This window comes from Triticum urartu, chromosome 7A (genome assembly GCF_056163025.1).
Source record: "Triticum urartu cultivar PI428250 chromosome 7A, HENAU_Tu73, whole genome shotgun sequence".
Lineage (NCBI taxonomy): Eukaryota > Viridiplantae > Streptophyta > Magnoliopsida > Poales > Poaceae > Triticum > Triticum urartu.
In genome coordinates, this window is record NC_141879.1 from 35,839,531 (window position 1) to 35,862,212 (window position 22,682).

At 46.5% G+C, this 22,682-nt stretch overlaps 3 protein-coding genes across 4 annotated transcripts; 1 reads left to right on the forward strand and 2 right to left on the reverse strand.

The window, feature by feature from the left end:
• The first annotated feature begins 5,371 nt into the window (after positions 1-5,371).
• LOC125520392 (uncharacterized) lies at positions 5,372-9,696 on the forward strand. 2 transcript variants are annotated; one of them, XM_087534380.1, is made up of 3 exons: positions 5,372-8,006; positions 8,410-8,959; positions 9,287-9,696. In XM_087534380.1, the coding sequence occupies exon 1, from the start codon at positions 5,402-5,404 to the stop codon at positions 7,064-7,066; it is 1,665 nt and encodes a 554-aa protein (XP_087390506.1). In that variant the 5' UTR covers positions 5,372-5,401; the 3' UTR covers positions 7,067-8,006; positions 8,410-8,959; positions 9,287-9,696. The 2 variants fall into 2 exon arrangements, with proteins under 2 accessions (XP_087390506.1, XP_048541270.2); XM_048685313.2 differs by lacking the exon at positions 8,410-8,959.
• On the reverse strand, positions 8,696-16,234 carry LOC147957387 (uncharacterized). Its single transcript, XM_087531674.1, has 11 exons — positions 15,886-16,234; positions 15,633-15,780; positions 15,033-15,425; positions 12,904-14,839; positions 12,513-12,575; positions 12,217-12,420; positions 11,908-11,961; positions 11,682-11,760; positions 11,511-11,592; positions 11,389-11,419; positions 8,696-8,935 (listed from the first exon to the last, which is right to left on the reverse strand). Exons 1-11 carry the CDS (start codon positions 16,232-16,234, stop codon positions 8,696-8,698), a joined length of 3,579 nt encoding a protein of 1,192 aa, XP_087387800.1.
• A 316-nt stretch (positions 16,235-16,550) lies between these two features.
• On the reverse strand, positions 16,551-18,569 carry LOC147957388 (uncharacterized). The gene is made up of 5 exons (XM_087534381.1): positions 18,035-18,569; positions 17,848-17,943; positions 17,629-17,766; positions 17,478-17,549; positions 16,551-17,377 (listed from the first exon to the last, which is right to left on the reverse strand). Exons 1-5 carry the CDS (start codon positions 18,567-18,569, stop codon positions 16,551-16,553), a joined length of 1,668 nt encoding a protein of 555 aa, XP_087390507.1.
• Between the last annotated feature and the right edge of the window lie 4,113 nt (positions 18,570-22,682).

The following is a 22,682-nucleotide window of genomic DNA, read 5'->3' on the forward strand; positions in this document are numbered from 1 at the left end:
TGAACAGGGTGGCTATATCATTTAATTTAGTAAGATGTGCCACAACAGTTTCAGATTCATAGCCATGAAAAGGATCAGATTCAACCAAAGTAATTATATCAGGATCAACAGAGAATTCATAATCCTTATTGGCAACACAGATAGGTGAAGTAGCAAAAGCAGGGTCAGGTTTCATTTTATCTTTAAGAGATTGCTTATTCCATTCAACTAATAACCTCTTGAGCTCATATCTATCTTTGCAAGCTAAAATAGCTGCAGAAGATTCTATATCAAAAACATAACCCTTAGGAATAACAGGCATATCTTCATCATCACTTTCATCTATATAATCAGTTTCAATAATTTATTTCTCTCTAGCCCTAGCAATTTGTTCATCAAGAAATTCACTAAGGGGCACAGTAGTATCAAGCATAGAAGTAGTTTCATCATAAGTATCATGCATATCCGAAGTGGCATCATCAATAACATGCGACATATCAGAACGAATAATAGATGTGTCGCAAGCTTACTCAAAATAGAAGGTGAATCAAGTGCAGAGCTAGATGGCAGTTCCTTACCTCCCCTCGTAGTTGAGGGATAAATTGTTGTCTTAGCGTCTTTCAAGTTCTTCAGAGTGACCAGCAGATATAAATCCCAAGTGACTCAAAGAATAGAGCTATGCTCCCGGCAACGGCGCGAGAAAATAGTCTGATAACCCACAAGTATAGGGGATCGCAACAATTTTCGAGGGTAGAGTATTCAACCCAAATTTGTTGATTCGACACAAGGGGAGCCAAAGAATATTCTCAAGTATTAGCAGTTGAGTTGTCAATTCAACCACACCTGGATAACGTAATATCTGCAACAAAGTGTTTAGTAGCAAAGTAATATGATAGTAGTGGTAACGGTAACAAAAGTAACAGAAGCAAAAGTAATATTTTTGGTATTTTGTAGTGATTGTAACAGTAGCAACGGGAAAGTAAATAAACAAAAACCAATATAGGAAAAGCTCGTAGGAATTGGATCGGTGATGGACAATTATGTCGGATGCGGTTCATCATGTAGCAGTCATAACATAGGGTGACACAAAACTAGCTCCAATTCATCAATGTAATGTAGGCATGTATTCTGAATATAGTCATACGTGCTTATGGAAAAGAACTTGCATGACATCTTTTGTCCTATCCTCCCGTGGCAGGGGGGTCCTAATGGAAACTAAGGGATATTAAGGCCTCCTTTTAATAGAGAACCGGAACAAAGCGTTAGCACATAGTGAATACATGAACTCCTCAAACTATGGTCATCACCGGGAGTGGTCCCGATTATTGTCACTTCGGGGTTGCCGGATCATAACACATAGTAGGTGACTATAGACTTGCAAGGTAGGATCAAGAACACACATATATTCATGAAAACATAATAGGTTCAGATCTGAAATAATGGCACTCGGGCCCTAGTGACAAGCATTAAGCATAGCAAAGTCATAGCAACATCAATCTCAGAACATAGTGGATACTAGGGATCAAACCCTAACAAAACTAACTTGATTACATGATAGATCTCATCCAACTCATCACCGTCCAGCAAGTCTACGATGGAATTACTCACGCAAGGCGGTGAGCATCATGAAATTGGTGATGGGGATGTTTGATGATGATGACGGTGACGAATCCCCCTCTCCGGAGCCCCGAACGGACTCCAAATCAGCCCTCCCGAGAGGTTTTAGGGCTTGGCGGCGGCTCCGTATCGTAAAACGCGATGATTTCTTCTCCTTGATTTTTTCTCCCCAAAAGAAAATATATAGAGTTGGAGTTGGCGTCGGAGGAGCTCCAGGGGGCCCACGAGGTAGGGGCGCGCCCCCCACCCTCGTGGACAGGGTGTGGGCCCCCTGGTCTTCATCTTTGGCAAGGATTTTTTATTATTTTTGAAAAGACGTTCCGTGGAGTTTCAGGTCATTCCGAGAACTTTTGTTTCTGCACATAAATAACACCATGGAAAGTCTGCTGAAAACATCGCCAGTCCGGGGTTAGTTCCATTCAAATCATGCAAGTTAGAGTCTAAAATAAGGGCAAAAGTGTTTGGAAAAGTAGATACGACGGAGACGTATCACACACCCACCATCCCACGCATGTGACAACGACGACGGCGGTGGCGGCGGGACTACACCCGTTTTTACAGGCTCCTCGGCATGTAGAAGGCGGCAGCGGGCTACGGCGGGCGGCGGCAGCAGCTTAGTAGGCTAGGCTAGGCTAGGCTTAGTTGTTCTCTGTTTTTTTTGTACAAATCTGAGTGAAATCGCCGAGTTTATGTCATGTTTGTGCAAATTTGAATCAAATCGCCGAGTTTGTGCCGTGTTTGCGCCAATTTGGGGGGCGACCTGGGGAGGCGACTGGGAACACAATCACCCTCACGCCAAAAAGATACATCGGTCCAGTCCCAGACGGCGTTTTTTCGACATCCTAGAAGGCCGAATGGCTGGAGATGCTCTAATATCGCGCACCCCTCCTCGAAGGTCACGCCGGTAGGGGTCAAGACGAGGAGGCCGTAGGGGAGTCCGCCCCCACCGGATATTGTTGCACGAGATCCACTCATAGCTACTCACACGAGGCACAACACGAGTCGCCACCAGAATCCCACGTCGAGCAAGATATAAGAAACATCATGCCATCGGCTGACCAGGCCCCCACCACCAGGCACCGGCTACTGCCGACCAGTACAGGACTAGATCCACGCCACAACTACACTGCCCTTCCTGCCATAGCGGCACGACCACCGCCAAGAGGCCAGCAGGTTGTCGCTCCAGCATCCAAGTTTTGCCGAAACATGCAACGTCCAGGACCATCACTACGTATGCTCAAGTCGGACATTTATATGCAACGCGAAGAGACGAGCCCACCGTCATTGTCGGCCATAGAGACTTTGTGTGCCGGAATCCTTCGACGGTGGTGAGTCACCTGCCTCACTCCACGCCCCAGGCCAGCCCTTAGAGCCACAACAGCTACAATGAGCTACTAGCTATGTACTCCCTCAATAAAGAAATATAAAAGCATATAGATCATTATTTTAGCGATCTAAACACTCTTACATTTGTTTGTAGGGGGAGTGACGTTTTGTTGTCGGGGGCCCTGGTTCTGGAAGCCCTGGCCTGCAGGCTATTGACTCGATTGACCGATAATTTATACCGTTATTGTTGTTGCAAGAGAAGTTTTTCTAAGGAAAATCCATCATGGTGACTTTATTAATTTTCGAACATAGTTACGTCGTCCACTAGGCTAGATACAAAAAAAAGCCGGAGGATCTCCCGTCCAGACACAAGTCTGGGATCCCTCTACATGGGCAGCTAGCAAATGAGCTACAATATTCCTCTCTCTCGAACAATGTTCTATGATTACATGAGAGAAATTCCTAACTAAGAACACACACTCTTCGTATATTGCCAAAGCTTCTGTCACTGAAAAACCTCCATCATGCATAGTTTGGACTACTTCCAGACAGTTCGAGTTGATAATTATCTTTTTGCATCCAACTTGACCTGCCAGGATGAGCCCGTCTTTCAATGCTCTAGCTTCAGAAGTAGCTGCCGAACTTACATGTCCAAGCAGCGAACTCCTGTCAATCGAGCCCACCAGCGTACTCCGCGCCCGAAAAAATCAGCTCGTGTGTGCGCCATTCGGGGTAAGAATGCTATGAACAAAAAGTGCCATCTCCTAAGTGAGTGAATCAAGCATAAAAAGAAAAAGAAAAAGAGAAAAAAAAATATCCACACGAATCTCAATGTAAGATCAATGACATATGATTTAGATGTGCAATACTTATGGCATCTCTAGATGTGTTTTAGCAAAACTGTAAATAAAAATGACACCTCTTAATAAAAAAATGCCATCTCTTTGATAAAAACAAAAAAAATGCCATTTCTTAATATAAAAATGCCGTCTCTTATAAAAAAGTGACATATTTTAACAAGAAAAATCGCCACCTCTTCATATTAAAAAGCCATCTTTTAAAAGATAAAAATGTCATCTCTTAATAGTAATATAAAATGCCATCTCTTAGTGATTTTTTTGGAGAAAATGCCATATGGTGAAAAAAGGGAAAAAGGAGGACTAGAATTCAAACCTGGTGGCACAAATAGGTGCATTTCTGGTCAGTGGGCTGACTTGAGAAAATGGGTCGCTGGCATTTCTCTTAGAACGGGTTTGCGAATCCGAAGTGGCGAAGATTTTGCGTGCAAATGAAACCGACTGTAGATAGGGTTCGCTGTGAAAGTCGTCGGTCGCCAGTTAGCATTTCTGCTTATTTAAGGTGGGTTTTGTATTTTTTTAAGGGAGATGACCGTTATTATTTGAAAAAAAGTCTATTTTACTACCCTGCACAAACTTGATAGTTCACATAACACACTGATCTTTATTTTTAACTTCCTTAACCCCCTCAGCAATTCCATACCGGTCAGAAATCGTCCCTTGATGGTTTTGCCCCGATTGAGCGGTATTTGACCAGCGGGTGGGCCCCCCTCGTCAGGTTTGCGCCCTTGTTAGGTGAAGAGCGTAGCTAGTGCTCAGTTCATGCTGACGGCACCGTCTTTTGTCCATTTGGAGCCTCGCGTCCCGAGGAACTCTCCCGGCATGGCCGAGCTCTAGCGCCCACTGTAGTTCTTCGCCAGGGCGGCCAACATTTCCTCCTCACTTAGAAGCCTTGTCATAGAGCCTCGCCTTGGTCTGCTATACGTTCCTGCTAAAGGAATTTGTCTGGGCTGCCGTGAATCGTCGTTGCCCATGTCTTCTTCTCCAACTCCGGCATCGACCGCCGCCACCTCGATATCTTCCTTCGGCGAACCCCCCTTCTCCTCCTCTGCCTACTGAGCACCATGGTGCTCCGCTGAAGCGCGCGAGACCACGGTCGTCCTCCAGAGAAAGGCTTTGCGAGCCGTGGCCTCGGCATCGAGCTCCCGCGTCCACGGCCGTCCTCTGTCCATGAAAGGCGCGGCAGTGCTGTTGTACCTTGCCGAGCCCGCGCTCGTGCGTGTTGGTGCGGTAGGGTGCAGGCGCAGCCGCGCGTGGTCGTGACCATGGTAGGAGCCTCCCATCGCCGGTGCGACGCGCTGCTCTGCCTCCCCTACTTTCTGTGCCGTCCTTACTCAAGATTTGGTCGTCGTAGCTGTGCCTATGCCAACCTGACAAGGGAGGCCCGCCCGCAGGTCAAAACCAGCGTTGACCTGTGCAGCGTCAGCAGAAGTGGAGACAAAATCATCCGGAGGTTCTTTCGTTCGGTATGGGTTTGTTTACGGGTGAAAGGAGCAGAAAAATAGATGAGGGGTAATATGAACCACCAACTCTATTGAGTGTAGTATAAAATGGACTTTTTTCTTATTATTCTCACGTCCTTATGATTTTCCGTTTGTAATTTCTCTATCCCCAAATACACCATGCCGGTGCGGCGCGCTCTCGACCTCACCCGCGCCGCCATGCCGCCGCGGCGCTGGCCGGCGCCGGCGCCGTCTACCGCCCGCGCCTTCTCCGCGGCTGCGCCGTCCGCCAAAACCACCGTGCAGCTCGCCCACCTGGCGCACCTCCCGTCCTCCCTCCCGCCGCCGTCCCACTGCACCGTCACCCCGCCCGTCCAGCCCTGGCCGCGCCGCCTCACGCCGCGGAGCTTCTCCCGCCTCCTCCACCGCCTCCCGACCCCCCAGCTCGCCGTGCTCGCCTTCCGCCACGCGCTCTTCCGCGCCACGCCCCCCCTGCCCCCGTCCATCCCCGTCTTCGCCGCGGTGCTCTCCCGCCTCGCCGGCGCGCCCCCGGACCTCCTGCCGCCCGTCCTCTCCGCCCTCCGCGCCGCCCGCCTCCCGGCCTTCTCCGACCGCGCCTTCCTGCCCCTCCTCCGCGCGCTGCCGCCGCTCCCCTCCCTCCGCCTCTTCCTCTCCCTCCCGTCCTTCAACTCCCACCCCTCCGTGCGCTCCTTCAACGCCCTCCTCCACTCCCTCGTCGCCGCGCGCCGCCTCCGTCTCGCCGCCGCCCTCTTCCGCGCCGCGCCCACCAAGCTCTACATCACGCCCGATCTCGTCTCCTGCAACATCCTGCTCAAGGGGCTCGTCGGCGACCGCGACCTCGACGCCGCCCTCAAGGTACTCGATGAAATGCCCGGGTGGGGGATCGTCCCTGATGTCGTCACCTACACGACGGTTCTCTCCGCATACTGTGCCAAGGAGGATCTCAAGGGCGCGCAGAAGCTATTCGATGATATAATTGCCGGTGGGCGCGTGCCAGATGTTACGATGTACACGGTGCTCATCGATGGGTACTGCCGGACCGGGAAGATACAGGATGCAGCTAGGATTATGGACGAGATGGAGGCAGCTGGGGTGCATCCCAATGAGGTTACGTATTCAGTCGTGATCGAGGCATGCTGCAAGGAGGGGAAATCTGCCGAGGCGTGCAATCTAATGCGCGAGATGCTTGGGGCAGGACACACGCCAGACACACCACTGGCTGCCAAGGTGGTCAATGTGATGTGCCAGGACGGAAAAGCAGAGGAAGCGCACCAAATGTGGAAATGGAAGGTGAAGAAGAACGTCCCACCAGATAACACAATCACGAACACATTGATCTACTGGTTATGCAAGAGTGGAATGGTTCGGGAGGCAAGGAAGCTGTTTGATGAGCTCGAGAAGGGGTACAAGCCAAGCTTACTGACTTATAATTCGCTTATTTCTGGATTATCTGAAAATGGGGAGTTACAAGAGACCGGGAAGGTGTGGGATGACATGGTTGAACGGGGATACGCGCCAAATGCCATGACTTATGAGGCCTTGATCAAGGGATTTTGCAAGATTGGGAAGCCAGATGAAGGGGCTGCAGTATTTACGGAGATGGTGACCCATGGGTGCACCCCAAGCAAGGTTCTTTACCAAGTTTTGGTCGATAGCCTTTCTGAGCCAATGCATGACGATATTGTTGGCAAAATTGTTCAAACTGCTGCCTTAAGTGGTGGGGATTTCTTGGATGGTGATTCTTGGGAGATCTTTATCAGGAGAGTGTTAGATACTAAGAGTGATACTTGGAACAAGCATCTCAATTCAGTGCTAAATACATAACCATGAGGTCTGCTGTTCAGACAGGTTGAAAGCCCAAAACTGACCATTTTATTCTGAATAAATTTCTCAAGGAAGTTGATGCCTTGATGGCACCAGTCTTCAACTGTAACTTCTCTGAAAAATTCTTCCACTGAAACTAACACCATCAATAGCACATTGATCTATTGCTTGTGTAAGATTGGAATGGCTGTGGCGGTGATAAGGCTGTTTGATGAGCTCATGGAGGGGTCCACATCAAGGTTGTGACTTACAACACACTTACTTTCATATTATGTGAAAACAGAGTTACAGGAGGCTTGGGTCATGTGAAAACGTTCAGATTACGTTGCAAGAACAAGGTTGGAGAATATTTGAGGAACTGGAGCTGCTAACTGTTAGCAACAAAACTTTCTGGATGAATAGTGTAGGGTTAAATGGTGTTCTTGGTTGCTGAACTAAGATCTTCCTGGGACATTGTTACTCTGTATTCAGTTCTCATTTGCCTTGTCATTGCCTCTGCAACTCAGATCTTCCTGGGATATTGTATTTCTGCAGTGTGGAATAGGATCTTGTCCATGGCTTGCCCTATATTGAAGTACTTTGTGAGAGAACTTCAGTGCTCCAAGTCAACATGTAACTCAGTATGTGCTCATCCCCATCGTCACTGGTGCAGACTGCTGGGCTGTGGTTAGGGAAGCGAAAGACAACGGAGAGGAAGATGGTGATGATTCTGGCGACCATTTAGAGTTATCTCTGACGGTATTGTTGTTGATGATGATGCGAGTGTATTGCTCTTTGTTTTGTGAAATATATGTGATAAAAAGGACCCTGGTGATCAGAAGCACGTATATGAGTCTGCTCCTTGTCAGCAGCTCAGCTCTTGCTCCAACCAGATGAATTGCTCTTGTAAACTATGTCATAGAAGCTTCCCGCGGATTTATCTCAACTACAGGAGGAATTGGTAAAATATCTTTGATCCCTATTTGTACCCTGATCTTCTCTTAGTTTTTCAGACTGAAACTGTCAACAGCTAGAGTTCTGCTCAATAAACTACCTGCATTTGCAGCAGTAGGACGATTTAATTTCTGTTATCCAAAAGGATGCCCTTAACTTGGAACCAGGCCACATCCAGATCCCTAGTAGAATCATAAGAAGTAAACCATATGTCGAGGGGCTAAAAAGTAGGACGTTTTGTTCAAATAAGTCAATTTTGATATGTTGTTTATTCATTTATCAAGCTTCCTGAGAACTAGTGTAATTTTTTGTTGGGAAGTAAGTACAGATGTGATTCTGCTTCACATCCTGGGTACAAGTCCGTCAGGACTGTCCCAACTGAATTATTTTTAACCGAGCTTTGTCGGCAGAGCGAGTCATGTCCATCACCTCCGGCTCCGATAGTCTGATGCCTGCTCAAGTGCGCATGGGCTGTCCAGCGGCAACTCCACGGCGGCAGTTCATGTCCGACAAGAACCGCTCGAAAGCTGACCGTGACGAGCCACTGGAGGCGCCTTTCTTGTGAACGGACACTCGCTCCCGGAGTTGCTTGCTTGCCTTGGACTCCCATCACAAGCCTGACCTTAGCCTCCACCTCGGCGGCCCGGACCAGCCCCTGCTGCCACCCAACCATCTCCACGGCGATCCTCAGATCCTCTACCCCATGAGCACCTTGTTGATCCTGTGCCGTGTGCAGCGGCCAGCCCAGCATCGGCACGCCATCCCCTCCAGCACCGAGTTCCACCCGCAGTGCGTCACGAACGCGCCAGTCACCCTGTGGTGGAGCACATCCACCTGCGGTGCCCACCGCTTGACGACGAGCACGCGGCCTTCGGTCCGCTCCACGAACCACTCCGGCAGGAGAGCGTGGAGGTTCGCGTTGTCGTTGTTAACGCTCTTGGGGTCTCACACCACCCACAGGTACCGCTGGCCAGACCTCTCCAGCCCGACGGCAATCTCCCTGTATTTTTCATCTATCAATTATAAAAGTTTACGGACTGGTGAGGAATTAGATAGAAAAGTCTTTGTCGTGCGAATGCATACATTTAGTTATCTCTTACACTACACAGTTTCCATCTAATTACACAAGTTGCTTTTGTACCTGAGCCGGCTAGGACAAAATGTTGTAAGTATCTATATAAGCATTGCACATGTGTGCTTCATCGACATTTCAAGTGTACAGTTGTCTGCTTTTGAATGACATATATTGCTTTTTAACTTGATTTCTATTGCATTACAACGTTGTAGGTATTGCTATTGTTTTTGAGATTAGCCGCCCAAAGAGGGGAATGAAAGAGGCATGCTTCGGTGGATCGGCTTGCATAGATTGGTCGGTGATGATACGCCTCTTTGGACCGGCAGCGGTGGTTTGATTCAGATGGATGTTCGCGGAAACGTCCCGACATAAAAACGGACATTTGTGGTGTCCATTTACTGGTCAGTGTTGGAGATGCCTAAGTTGCAAAATAAATTTGTGTTCTCTTTTTGGGCAAAGTAATATTATGGTGTGTGGATGTTGCCGTATTTTTTGGAACTTTTTCACCTTTTGAGGTCTAGCGCACTTGCACATCTAATTAGCGTGTCCAGGTAGACAAGATCACGAAAAGACTAAAAGAAATGCTTGCATGATTGATCATGATTCAATTTGTGTTGATGTACCATATTCTTGGAACTTTAGCTCTAGCCTCTAGGGCACTTCTGTACCTAACTAATGTGCCCTGGTACAGAAGATCAGGCAAAGACTGAAAGATATGCATGCATGATTGAGCATGATTGACTAAATATCTTGGGACTGGTCATGCACGATTTCCTGAGATGCGTGACAAGTCCATAAATCAATATTAAAACCAGGGAAAGAAAAGAAAATGTTACGAAGCATGGAAACTGTTCATCTTTTCTCTCTCCACGAATATTCTTTCCTTCAGTGCCAACACATTGCCAGTAGCATCTCCGAAGTAAGCCTGTTTCTTTGCTGGTAGTACTAACTAGATCGGGAGCGCGCCTTGGCGCGGGGTGCCGGTCCCAACGTTAGTTCCTTGCTTAGTGGTCTGAAGACAGAACAGAGCACACAACATATACAGAAAATAAAACGTATGATACGACACAGTAAACGGATTAGAAAACCAACATTAGAGCCACAGCTTAACTGGTTCATAACTTACATCAACCACGGAGTAGTTAATCCATCAGAAGCATCATCTCACGGCACTGACCATACATCGTTAGCAACCAAGAGCTAAACAAACACCACACAAAATAGAAGGCCAATGCTGATCATAGTACCAACAGCGGTTGGTCTTTCACAAGCACCACATTAGAGTTTTCTTGGGTCGGTGTAACGGAACATCGCATCGCAAGCAATACGGCACGACAAAAGGGACGATAGACCTAGGAAGAAGCTTCACCATCTAACACACGTCGAGACGTCCATTCGCTAGACCATCAATGCGAGAGCACATCTAACCAACACATCGTGGTCCTGCAATAACACAAGTTCAAGTAAGAGCCAAATCGTGTACAACATAGGAGGCGACCGATGATATAAAAGGTACCTAGCTGACACACCAAAATAATGATCCACCTAGGGCCGTTTGGACTACAGCTTGGCCCTTTTAGTCGCTGACGTCTCGTCTTCATCCGCCGCCAGGCTTTCAGTTGATTTGCTTCAAGAACAAATAACAATTATGTACAAGAGGTAGAAAAATGATGCATATATTGTTAAACACTCGTATCAACCCACACCCAGATACCTCAATGTAGCAGCAAGCTCACCACCGAGACCAGCAGAGCGTCATCCGGTTTTTCGAGCCCCTAGCAGGCATAAACGAATATTCCTTGTCAACTGACCATCAAACAACCATGTGAATAGGTTTGGATGTATTTTCACCAAGCAAACGAAAGGAAATACCTAAGCACGGCCATCAGAAAACAAGGGTTTACACAACACAGACTTAGGTAGACCACTTGCTGGCACTCTCTTTATACCGACACTGCAGGTCACAGACCCAACAAATTCACATCACATATCTAGAATCGTTTGTTTACGCCATCTTGGATCATTTTTGTTGGAACAACTCATACCCTTTTTTGACTGCTTGCTGGCACTCTCTTTATACCGACACTGCAGGTCACAGACCCAACAAATTCACATCACATATCTAGAATCGTTTGTTTACGCCATCTTGGATCATTTTTGTTGGAACAACTCATACCCTTTTTTGACCGAGGTCGGGGAAGAATTACTCTTCTTTCCTTCAGGGGCGGTAAGTTCATAGAAAAAAAATACATGCAGCAGTAGATCAATACGGTCAAGGCAAATGCATAGCTATTGTCTGTCCCTGGAGGACAACCTTTTCTACAGGAGAGAACTTGCCCTGGAGCCTTTAGCAATAAGATCAAGAACATAAGCATATGACCAAATCAGGCAAAGGACAACACATAATCAGCACAGAGATAAACAGATAGCATGTACCTCTTATGGAAGTCTATCATCTCAGAAGTGTCATCATTTATGTACCACCGACACGCTGCACTTCCGCTCACACCCCTTCGACCTACAGACCGCAACCAAAGACATAGCACGTCACATAAACAGACATGGGCAAAAGAGTAGCCATTTAGTCAACCTAACAAGAGTTCTTACCTTCATAGGCCTTCACCAGAGGTCCAACAAATAGTGCAACCACTAGTTCAGTCGAGCCCAGCTCGATAATGTAGTCTCCCTGAAAGGTTGTAGCACGTTCGCCCGGAGCACAATAGTTATCTGGCACCCATTGCACAAAATATAAACAAAATATACTGAAAGCAATGGCAGGCTAATAGAGACAACAACACAAACAACAAGCACCTGACAGGGCAAGATGGCATACCTTAGGTCCATGATACTGATAGAACGCTTTGTGGAAGGCTCGCTCCTGCTTGAGCTATGATACTGAACAACATCAGATACAGCAGTGATAACGTCGAGCACATCTAGACAACCAGAGAAAAGGAAAACATCTTACAGGCACACACAACAAACAAACGAAGACAATGATCATGTAGGCAACACACCTGTGAAGAATTCAGGTGTCTCGAGAGGTGCGGGGAGGCGTGACAGTTTAGTGAGTCAGTAGGTGCAGAAGGGAAACTGAGCTTCTGGATCAGTATTAGGATCGGCCATACTGAACCTATTGAACTTGAAACTGAGCTTCTAGATCAGTATTAGGATCGGCCGTACTGAACCTATTGAACCTGATCATGTGTATCGCATAGACAGGCTTGAAACAAGGTTTGTTCAGGAACACCAACAACTGTGAAATGTCATATGCACATCCTGCCTTCAGTTTGCCCATAAAATTAGGCACAAGCTTCTCACCAATCTCAGCATAGATGTGGTTGCCCTGCCAAGAAACAACATGCATCAATTACCAAGCATAGAAGGCTGAAGAAAATTACAACCAATGCAGGCGCTGAGGCTGGAGAAATCATATACCTGGGCATCCAAAAGGACCATGTCAGTGTGTTTGATAGGACCGTCATTAGCATCTCCATGGTGCTGCCACAAACGCAAAACATACACACGGATGGTCAAGTTCCTGTCCCCGAGAACAAGAGACTACAGACCAGCCATCGCCATCTACAACAAAAGGGTCATCACCAAAACACACGACCACCGTTAAACTAAATAAACCAGTATGACATAAGCCACGCCAATACATGCAAACACTCAAAATATCAACCCCACCATACCGAACACACTTATTCAGCCATCGCTCAATGCCGTGTAACAAGATATCATCCAACTCACAAAAGCATGCCACTGACTACCAAAATGAAGACCGGCGTCGTATACAAACCTAGGCCATCCCTGCGGCCCGAAAGACCTCAGGAAAAACAATGTTTTTGGTCTCAGAACCACAGTTGCCATTAGCATCTAATATAAGGATTTTCAAAGAAGCTCTTGAAGTAACACGAGACACTGCCACATACAGCTGCCCGTGCGTAAAAATAGGACCCTTAAGATATATGCCAACAGCAGACAGGGTCTGTCCCTGGCTCTTATTGATTGTCATGGCATAGCACAAACGAACAAGAAACTGGCGTCGCCTAAGCACAAAGGGTGCGTTTCCTTTCTTCGCCAATAACTCAATCCTGGGGATATAAACGGTATCACCCACATTGGAGCCAGTCATAATAACAACCTTGATAAGCCGGTCGCCCAATTCTTTTACGATCAGCCGGGTACCGTTACACAAACCATTTGCCTGGCTAAGGTTTCTAAGAAGCATAATTGGAACACCAACCTTAAGAGTCAGCCTATGGTTTGGGAAGTTTATAATTTTAGTTGCATTCAGGTACTCAACTGGATAATAAACTTCTTTGTCTCTAACAGAATCTGCAGAGTCGTCAATAGAATCAACACTTAAATAGTCCCTGCTATCAGTAGGAACCAATTTAATAATATAGTCATTAATATCCTCAGCATGGTCGTTGGTAGGAGCTAAAATGGCTCTCTCTTGCAAGTAGCCAGAGTTTAGGTAGTTGAGTAAAAAATCACCATAGACAGAAGAAACAATAGCAGCTATTGGGTCACCGGTCGTACGAACCAAGAGGTCGTCCGGTATCTGTATCCAAGAAGCCTCGACATCATCACCTCTCTTTGTAGCAGGCAGCTTCCCCTCCCCCAGATCTAGAACCCATTTGCTAAACAAGGCAACATCCTGCCGCGCCTGAATATCCGCCCCAGGGACAAATAAGCGCATGTTAATAGAAAGAGACAATTTCCGAATAGAGCGCCACAGCGGGGAATTTGTGATCGCTGCATCAATAATCTGAGGCCTAGTACCTCCCTCGACGACCGGTAAGATTTGTCTAAGGTCACCACCCAAGACCATTACTATTCCACCGAACGGAACATCTGCAAGATCTGGATTACCCACAGAGAGGACATCATGCAACGTTCTATCTACGGCCTCAAAGCATTTCCTGTGTGTCATAAGCGCCTCGTCCCAAATAACAAGCGAAGATACCATCATCAACTTACAAAGCCTAGAACCTCTTTTAATATCACATTGTGTATTATCCTCAAGAAGAATAGGTATTTTAAAGCGAGAATGAGCAGTCCTCCCACCAGGCAACAACAGCGATGCAATGCCGGACGATGCAACAGTAAGCACTATCTTCCTCTCACCCCTAAGGAAAGCACATATTGCACTCCACAGGTAAGTCTTCCCAGTACCGCCGTACCCAGAGACAAAAAAAAAGCCTGGTTCCCCCGCCTGTACGCACCCCACAATCGTCTTATAAGCAAACAACTGGTCCTCGTTTAAACTATCAAACATAACTAAGGACTGTTCTGCTAAAGCACATGCATCATAAGACAATTCCTCACGGATTAGACGATTATCATCAGATTGTTCACCTTCGCAAGAGCGGGGTGGTAAATTAAAGTTTCTTATATTAGAACCGTGTTTCAAAAAAACGTCGGCCAGCTCATCGAGAAGCATATCTCTTAGTCTCTCAGGAGGAACAACATAATTTCGATTACCCAGGGCGTGACGCAACCTATACTGGATATCATCGTACATGCTAACACAATAACGTTCAAAGAAACCCAGTTCATCCCTGATAGAACAATGCATGAGCATGGTCACAAACAGCTGCCTAAGCCGATGCCCAAATCCCCAGACAACCGCTTCATCAAACGCTGTGTACCACTCACTATCATCTCCTAATAAACCACGCGCAGCGCAAGCCTCTTTAAAGGTGTGATAAAGACGACCAGCATACGTTCGGAGATCTTCGAAAGACCTAGCCCCCCTTAACAATCATCAAAAGCATGCGTAAATAATACAATTCACCACTCAAAGGATGCACATAATATACGCGGCCAATCTTTTCACCCCTACCCCTTGGATGCCATGACCTACTTGTAACATCCCATGTCCAAGCAATTGGAAAATCACAGTACGTCAATGACCGAGCTTCTTCGAACATCTCATTCGCAACAAACCATTCGGTAAGCATAGTCTTTTTCAAGAAGTCAGAACCAACAATTTTCGTGAGGTCAACACCAACACGATAGTAGACAGTATTCATGCCAGGCATATGAACAGTGAGCCTTTGAACCGACGGCATTTTAAAGTGTATCTCAAACCCAAATATGCGCCATAATGCATCATACTCACATATATAACGACATATCAAATACTCCTGATCCTCGTCCACTGTACGACAACCAGATTTAGTCAATTTTTTTAACCTTTCTAACATGACCTTAGAGTAATCAGCACCCTTGGTGACGTACTTGAAAAGGTATTTCATCACTTGTGTCTTATTACACCACTCTACATTTATATGACCCTGAAATTTCTTGAGCATCGCCATATTATAAGGAACAACATGCCTATTGTCAAGAAAGTAACCATTTTTATAAACCCTTCGACCGTCGTCGCGACGTCGATATAAGACAAACCCGTTATCATCAATGACAATAGCATCTCTAAAATCCTTTGGAAAATATTTAGAACAAACACCTTTTTTCATGCAGACACATTTATCGTTCATTTCACCACACGGACCGTGCATCATAAATTCGGAAACTAAAGCATACCCTAGAGGATCAAGCAACGCATCAGGTATCTCAGCAGATATTAATGAATTAATATTTTCAACACCAATCTCACCGTTGCCCCCTATCCGCCAGACAAGTATATGCGCGTGTGGCAGCCCATGCTTCTGGAACTCAATAGTATATAGGACTGAAAAGGAAATAAAAAAGATAAGTCAGCCAGACCAGCAAGCAAAATAAATAAAAGGCCGGTCAGAAACACCGACCACACACAAAACACAATAGCACATAGTACCAGCTTTAATGGGGCCAAAAGCCCGGCCTGACTTGATCTCATCCAAGTACTCGGCAAGCTTCATGTGATAGACCCTAACAACAACATCTGCCCTATCAGAAGGCGCCTGCCCTGGCTCTAATGCAGCGGTGATCTCGGGCCACTTGGGATTACAAGTGAAAGTGGTAAATACGTCTGGTGCACCATGCACCCGACAAATGGCAATGCCATCATGGAAGTTCTCATTAAAATAACGACGACCACCCATGTGACTGGAGGGCACAATGGTCCTCTTTCCAACAGCGTCGCCATCTACACACCCATCACCTACTGCATCGGTAATACCCTGCATATGCTCTGATCTGAACATGTCCTGATTTCTTATGATATACCATAGTCTACTCTCATCGATGCACGCGCGTGCATCAACAACAGACTGGGAGGAGAGGAGACCATAGCATAGATATGGATTGGGCTGATCACCTTTGTAATGGCACATAAAACGATAGTAATCTTGCATGGTCATCCTATTCCGACTATTCGTGTCTGAGTCACCACCCCCAGAAGGATACGAAGAAGACGCCTCAACAGACGGACTTCCAGGTGCAGGATCAGGATCTACGGCCCCATCATCATCACCTTCTTCAGGAACAATCAGGTGAGGAACATAAATCTGGAACCCCCTCTCACCATAAGGAAAAAAGCAACGGGTATTGCAGAGGCATGAACGCAGTGTTCAGAGAAGATATCTGCTGCAAACCATCAGAACGACTGCGGACAACAATATCCCGGGAAGACGCCTCTAACGTGAACCCACCACCGACAACCAAAGCAGCAAGCCCAGTAGTTGTAGGCAAGCTAAATTGTGGACTATCACCCTCTGAAGGCCCTATAATACGAATCGAGATATCCTCTATAGGTTCATCACCGCGATCCTCTATCATCTTACTTGCCTCCCTAAAGGTTTGTACCAATGGGTTAGACTCATTAAGCATATCTCTAAGGCCAACCACAATACTCTCATCGACCCCCCCAGTAGGTTTATCGTCCGGATTTAAAGCATTCATCCTATGTCTAATCTCATTAGCGGGGTCATGTATGTACAACTCAGCAAACTTAGGAGTATCATCACCGCTGGGCACCAGCGAACCAATACGATGAGACACTTGACCACTGATCTTGAAGATCTTAGGCCCACGGCTGCCACCAAAAGAGCGTTCAACGGTAGAACCCATCGAAGTAAATGCGAACATACAATTGTACTCACGTATAGCCCGGATGAATTTTTTAGCACGAGAAGTACCATCGAATCGAAGGAGCTCCCGGAGATAGGCCGGGGGATCCTTAAAGGGAGGAATATAAACCTTAGCGCCTTTAGAACAACGATTGTAAACCATCTTACGTTGTGTCCAGGATGACCCGGACTTGGAACACTCAGCAAACCAGAAGGAGGCACCACAATACCGGCATAAGAAATCTGGAGGGCCACAGTATGACCTATCTGGATAGCAAGCTAACAACCACCAAAGCACAAGACTATCACGCACAAACCATGCGTAAAGGAAAAACAACAATGACACGACCAGGGAAATAATGTTTTTTTTAGTAGGTACCTTTAAGAGACTCAGCAAATCCAACCGAGAAACCTTGCCAATCCTTCGGCAAAGGCCCTTTGACAACAACATCTAACCAGACACGTACGACCAAATAAGAGACTACGTGGAAACAACAAAAAGCAAGAAGAAATCAAGGAATTCCATGCACCTTCATGTCCAGGACGACGCAGTCTAATCGACACTTTACGCTTTTTCCGTTTGTTGCGATCCACCCCGGTAACCTTCGAGCTCACATAAACCGAGAAACCATGCCAATCCTTCGGCAAGGTGCCGTCGGCGACACGTTCTAACAGAACATGCAAAAACAGGTAAGGCACCACACACCCAAACGACAACAACTAACAACAAACTAAGAACTCGCTAGCACCTTCATAGTGAGCACGCCGAAACTCAACGCACCCTTTCCGTTTTCTGCGATTTGCAGCCGCCACGGCCAAACTCAGATAAGGAAACCAACCATCACCTACCACGTCATGAACAACACGGAAATGAAGTAATTGGTAGAGCACCCTAAGAGACAAAACAAGGAAGAAAAACTATGGACAGAGACTTACATGTACGCCTGCGAGGAGGAAACCCAATAGGCTGACGCGGCACGTAATGCCTAGCAATCCCAACGCCAGGCACCCGCCGAGCAGGGACAACAGCCCCAAGTCCAACAGCACGGCCGGTGCCAGTCACCGGTAGAGCAGCACCCCCATGCCCGGCAACAGGCTGGTCTACAGCAGCAAGCACCCACCGAGCAGCACCCCCACAACCGGCAACAGGCTGGACCCCAACGTCAGGCACCGGCGAGGCAGCACCCCGGCGCCCGGCAACATGCTGGGCTCCAGCAGCAGGCACCCGCCGAGCAGGACCCCGACGCCTGGCGACAGGCTGGGCTCCAACGACAGGCACCCGACGAGTAGCATCCACACAGCCAGCAACACAATCAGAAACAGGGGCACACCCAGTATTAGAACCTCCACGGCCGATGGCACGTCCACGACCAGCAGCAGCCCGCCCACGGCCACGCCCACGACCACCTACCAACCCAGCGACAGCTTCAAACGCGCCTTGACCACGAGCCGCAACCTGGGCACGTGCCATGTCAATGACCAGACAACGTCATACCGGAATGCTGGGCAAATAAGAAGCAAGACGCATAACATTAGAAGAAGGACCTATATAACCCTACATAGCATAACATCAGGCATTCAAGTGCATAAACCATCTTACATTATACCCATGTACCAGTAACATGGTCAGGCAAGGATAAGATACACATTGAATAAAAGAACAATGAATATCCACGAGTTATTACAACCAGCCACTAATCATAGTATACATGCACAGCAACCTGAATGCATATCAACCCGACTCAAGAGAAGACGACCATCAGATAACCACCCCGAAGAGAAGACACCCTATACAGAAAGTACATCTAAAAGCTACATGCGATGGAGATCAACCCAACATATAGCATCTGCTGCCATAAAGCAGATATTTAAATACAACCAGATGAAGATGTTTTATATTTTCTAAGTTTCTGATTCAGGATTGATAACCAAAACCAACCAATATTGTAACATTATTTTTAAAAGATGCTGGATATCTCCATCATCGTAACGGAATATGAGAACTCTTATCCGTGTGCAATAACCTAGACATGACATCTCCAGAGCACCGATTCAACTTCACTGAATAGGTAAATCAAACACAATTAGATCCTGATGCTCATCCTTGCCTTAACTAAAGTCAAACTCGATTTTAAGACACCTAATAAAATCAAAGTCAAGCCTATATTCATTTTCTGCATCTTGATGTTCATCCGTGCCTGAACTAAATAAACCACGGACGATAAAATCTGCACAAGATCGCCTAACCTATGAGAGCCACGCCCTTTGCACACTTTCTCTGTGATATGCTATAAGAGCTACACCCTCTGAAAACTTTCTTCGTGAACCCAACAACCTCAAAAGACATAGAGGAGGCTAGGCGAGAGTAAAGAATCACCTTCAAAGAGACGAGTGAAGCAACCTCGAGCACCAGCAATGGCACGACATACCAGCCCAGCAGCCAAGAGCAGAAACAGACCCCGACCAAGATGGACCAGCAAGCAAACCCTAAATAGATCCCTGAAAAACAACACAACCCTGGATGAGTACCTGCACATCAGAAACGGCAAAAACTGCTCTGCTATATTCATATTCAGAAATATTGAGCAGCCATCTTTTAAAGTTCATAGTAACAAAAATACTCATGGGAATAAAGTAAATGGAATTGATCTATGAACTATAAGATACCAGGTAGCCGTACCATTGTATAACACCAATTTATGAACCCTCAAATATCATGAAACACTATGGACAAAAGCTATGAGAAAATTACTGCTTTGCAGAAACAGCCAGCAACTTGTTTTTATCGTCACGGCTAAACGGCTGAACCAAATTGAGTGAATGACCACTCAACACGATCGTGGGAACAACACCTACAAAACATTCCACATGCTCCTCCTCTCATTTTGTCATTTAGGAACTCGAAATCGCTGATTTCTGAATCTGAATACCTAAGAACAGCAGCAACAATGATTCCCAGCAACTTGTTTTTATCGCCACGGCTAAACGGCTGAACCAAATTGAGTGAATGACCACTCAAAACGATCGTGAGAACAACACCTACAAAACATTCCACATGCTCCTCCTCTCATTTTGCCATCTAGGAACTCGAAATTGCTGATTTCTGAAGCTGAATACCTAAGAACAGCAGCAACAATGACCCCCCCCCCTAGTTCCCTCACCTAGGGCTCCTAATCCTAGCCCTATTCTCCAAGAATCATCACTTATAGAGGATAAGAGCTCATAGATGATGGGGAATCTCACCTTTATGATCAAATCACAAATATTTGGTGAAGGGGGAAGTTGGGGAAGCTTTCTTGTTCTCCTCTTCTTGTGCCCTCTTCTTCTTCCTCCAGATCAGGTCCAGGATGCCTTTGAAGGTGGGGGAGGGAGTGGTGCAGCAACGAGGGACATGGGGAGGAGTGGGGAGGGAAGGGAGGAGGGAGTAGGCTGGCTGGAGAGGTGTGGGAGGTGGCGTGGAGGAGGAGAGAACGCGACGGCGAGCGGAGGCGGCGCACCAAGGGGGCGTGGTGGAGGAGAGGACGCGACGGCGAGCGAAGGCGGCGGTGGCGGCGGCGGCGTGGCAGGGACCGTGCCAGCGCGGGGTCAGGGTTCAAGAGAGGGAGAGGAGGAGATGCGACGCGAGAGTGCGGAAGGGAGCGACGGCTAGGCTCTTAGCCCTTGCTATTGGATATTTTCCTAACCACGTGAAATGTCTAAAATACCCTCGGTGGCCACCCAATTTTACAGGCGGTGGCACGACCTGGAGGGCGCCGACGAACCGCACTAGCCATACTCGCAGCCATAGACGCTGACCGACGCGGCCCACCAGCCAGGGTCCCTACATGTCAGCGAGGCAGTAAAGTAATTCCGGAGTAAGAAAAGTCAGTAAGAAAAATCGAATGGAGGCTACTATTCATCACTATTCATTGTAGCAGTGATCCGGGCTTGATCCGACGGCTGAGGTCATCCGAAGGCGAGATCCTACGGTCCATAATGCATCAAAGGAAGATCCGACGGCCAGGAATCCCGAGCGGGAAGAAGCATGGGTGTCCACTGTCTTGCTTGTTTCTGGATGTTATAAATTTATTGTTATTTATTAAATGGAACAGATGAACCTAGCTTGCTAGCTTAGCTACTTTAGGCATCCTTTGCATATCTTAGTCTCCGCATGGAACTTGCGCCTCAATTTTATATGTAGAGATAGATGGACAGACTGATGCTCTACACTTTGGATGTCATTCACGGATAGCATATTTGCAACAAATTATTTAATCCTAGTGTTTGGGGGAACAAAACACATGGGCCAAGAAATCTTTGGCCACAAAAAAGATAATAACTACACTCCATCAACTGCTTGCTGGAATAAGATTCTTAAAGTTATATTCATCTTTGCCGGAAGGCTCTGAGAACCCAAGACCAGATTATTTATTTATTTAGACATTGTTATTTAGTAACTATTGACCTTTTTCTGGCCCACCTCCATCGCCCCACCCTGATCAAAGGACCATGCTGTGTTCTCATTGATGCGCCCGTCAAATGAAACACTCCACTCGACTATTTGTATCTGTATGAACTAATCCTATTCAATGCATTGGTCAAGACGATCGAGAAAGAACATGGAATCAGAGCATAGCAATTATTTTTTACCACGTCTCTCATACCCAGAAACCAGAACATCATGGAAGATACCATGTTAAGGTTCATGGACCTCAAGTTGAGCTTAGATGAAAACAGAGGTCCGGATATTATATACTACAAGGACAATGATGGAGAACTTGTGTCGGGAGGGAGGCATCGGCCATGGGCATGCATGCATATCTAATTGTCCGCGGTACATGGTATACATCCTTGTATCATCCTGTATATTGACGATTGGTTTATTTAATGGCTTTCTCATACCATCATTTCCACTTCTTTGAAGCCTCACTTTAGATGTCCACTCGACACAGTATACATCCTTGTCACCACAAACATGCCAACCCTCCTTCCCTAGCCAACCCTCCTTCCCTAGCTTTGGTAGTTATGAATTTTTGGTAGGATATGAAATACCCGACGAATACGACCAAAAATATCTCATTTTACCCATCTCCACGCACATGAGTCGCCCACATAATGAGCTACCTGGAGCTTGAGCTCTGAACATCATTTCCAGAGTTTGGCCATCTATAAGAATTACTACTATCCAAAATTAAAGATAACTTATACTTCTAGAATAATGTCTATTTTTTGTGAGACAACATAGTCACATAGAAATTAATGCTCAAAGTATTATTTTAAAGATTGGGTCAGTGTTCTAAGAGATCTAGATCTCAGATTGAGTGTCACTATTACATATCCATTGCAAGACATTGATTTGACTGTTGCGACACACAAAACCTTGAAAAAATAGGAGCATATCGTACGCACTAGCCATTTTAGACATAAAAGTATACTACAGTCCATACCACCGCATATATGTGATTTTTTTCCCTGCAAAAAAAAGATATTGGAAATATTAAAGTAATGTGCATCTATGATTCCATGAGATTTAAAGGTCATGTTTAATCCACTCCAAATCTTGTTACGAGTGGTAAGTTGCAAAATAAATCAGTGTTTACTTTTT

Excerpts from the sequence above, each read along its gene's own strand:
- LOC125520392 (XM_087534380.1), top strand. The coding sequence starts at position 5,402 with ATGCCGGTGCGGCGCGCTCTCGACCTCACCCGCGCCGCCATGCCGCCG.
- LOC147957388 (XM_087534381.1), bottom strand. The coding sequence starts at position 18,569 with ATGGCACGTGCCCAGGTTGCGGCTCGTGGTCAAGGCGCGTTTGAAGCT. Across the intron at positions 17,550-17,628 it reads GCGTCGTCCTGGACATGAAG|ATGTTGTTGTCAAAGGGCCT; the intron begins GTGCATGGAATT and ends GTGTCTGGTTAG. Across the intron at positions 17,378-17,477 it reads ATTTGCTGAGTCTCTTAAAG|CTTGCTATCCAGATAGGTCA; the intron begins GTACCTACTAAA and ends GGTGGTTGTTAG.
- LOC147957387 (XM_087531674.1), bottom strand. The coding sequence starts at position 16,234 with ATGTTCAGATCAGAGCATATGCAGGGTATTACCGATGCAGTAGGTGAT. Across the intron at positions 12,421-12,512 it reads TGGTCCTTTTGGATGCCCAG|GGCAACCACATCTATGCTGA; the intron begins GTATATGATTTC and ends GTTTCTTGGCAG. Across the intron at positions 8,936-11,388 it reads AGTTCTCTCCTGTAGAAAAG|AGCGTTAACAACGACAACGC; the intron begins GTTGTCCTCCAG and ends TGAGACCCCAAG.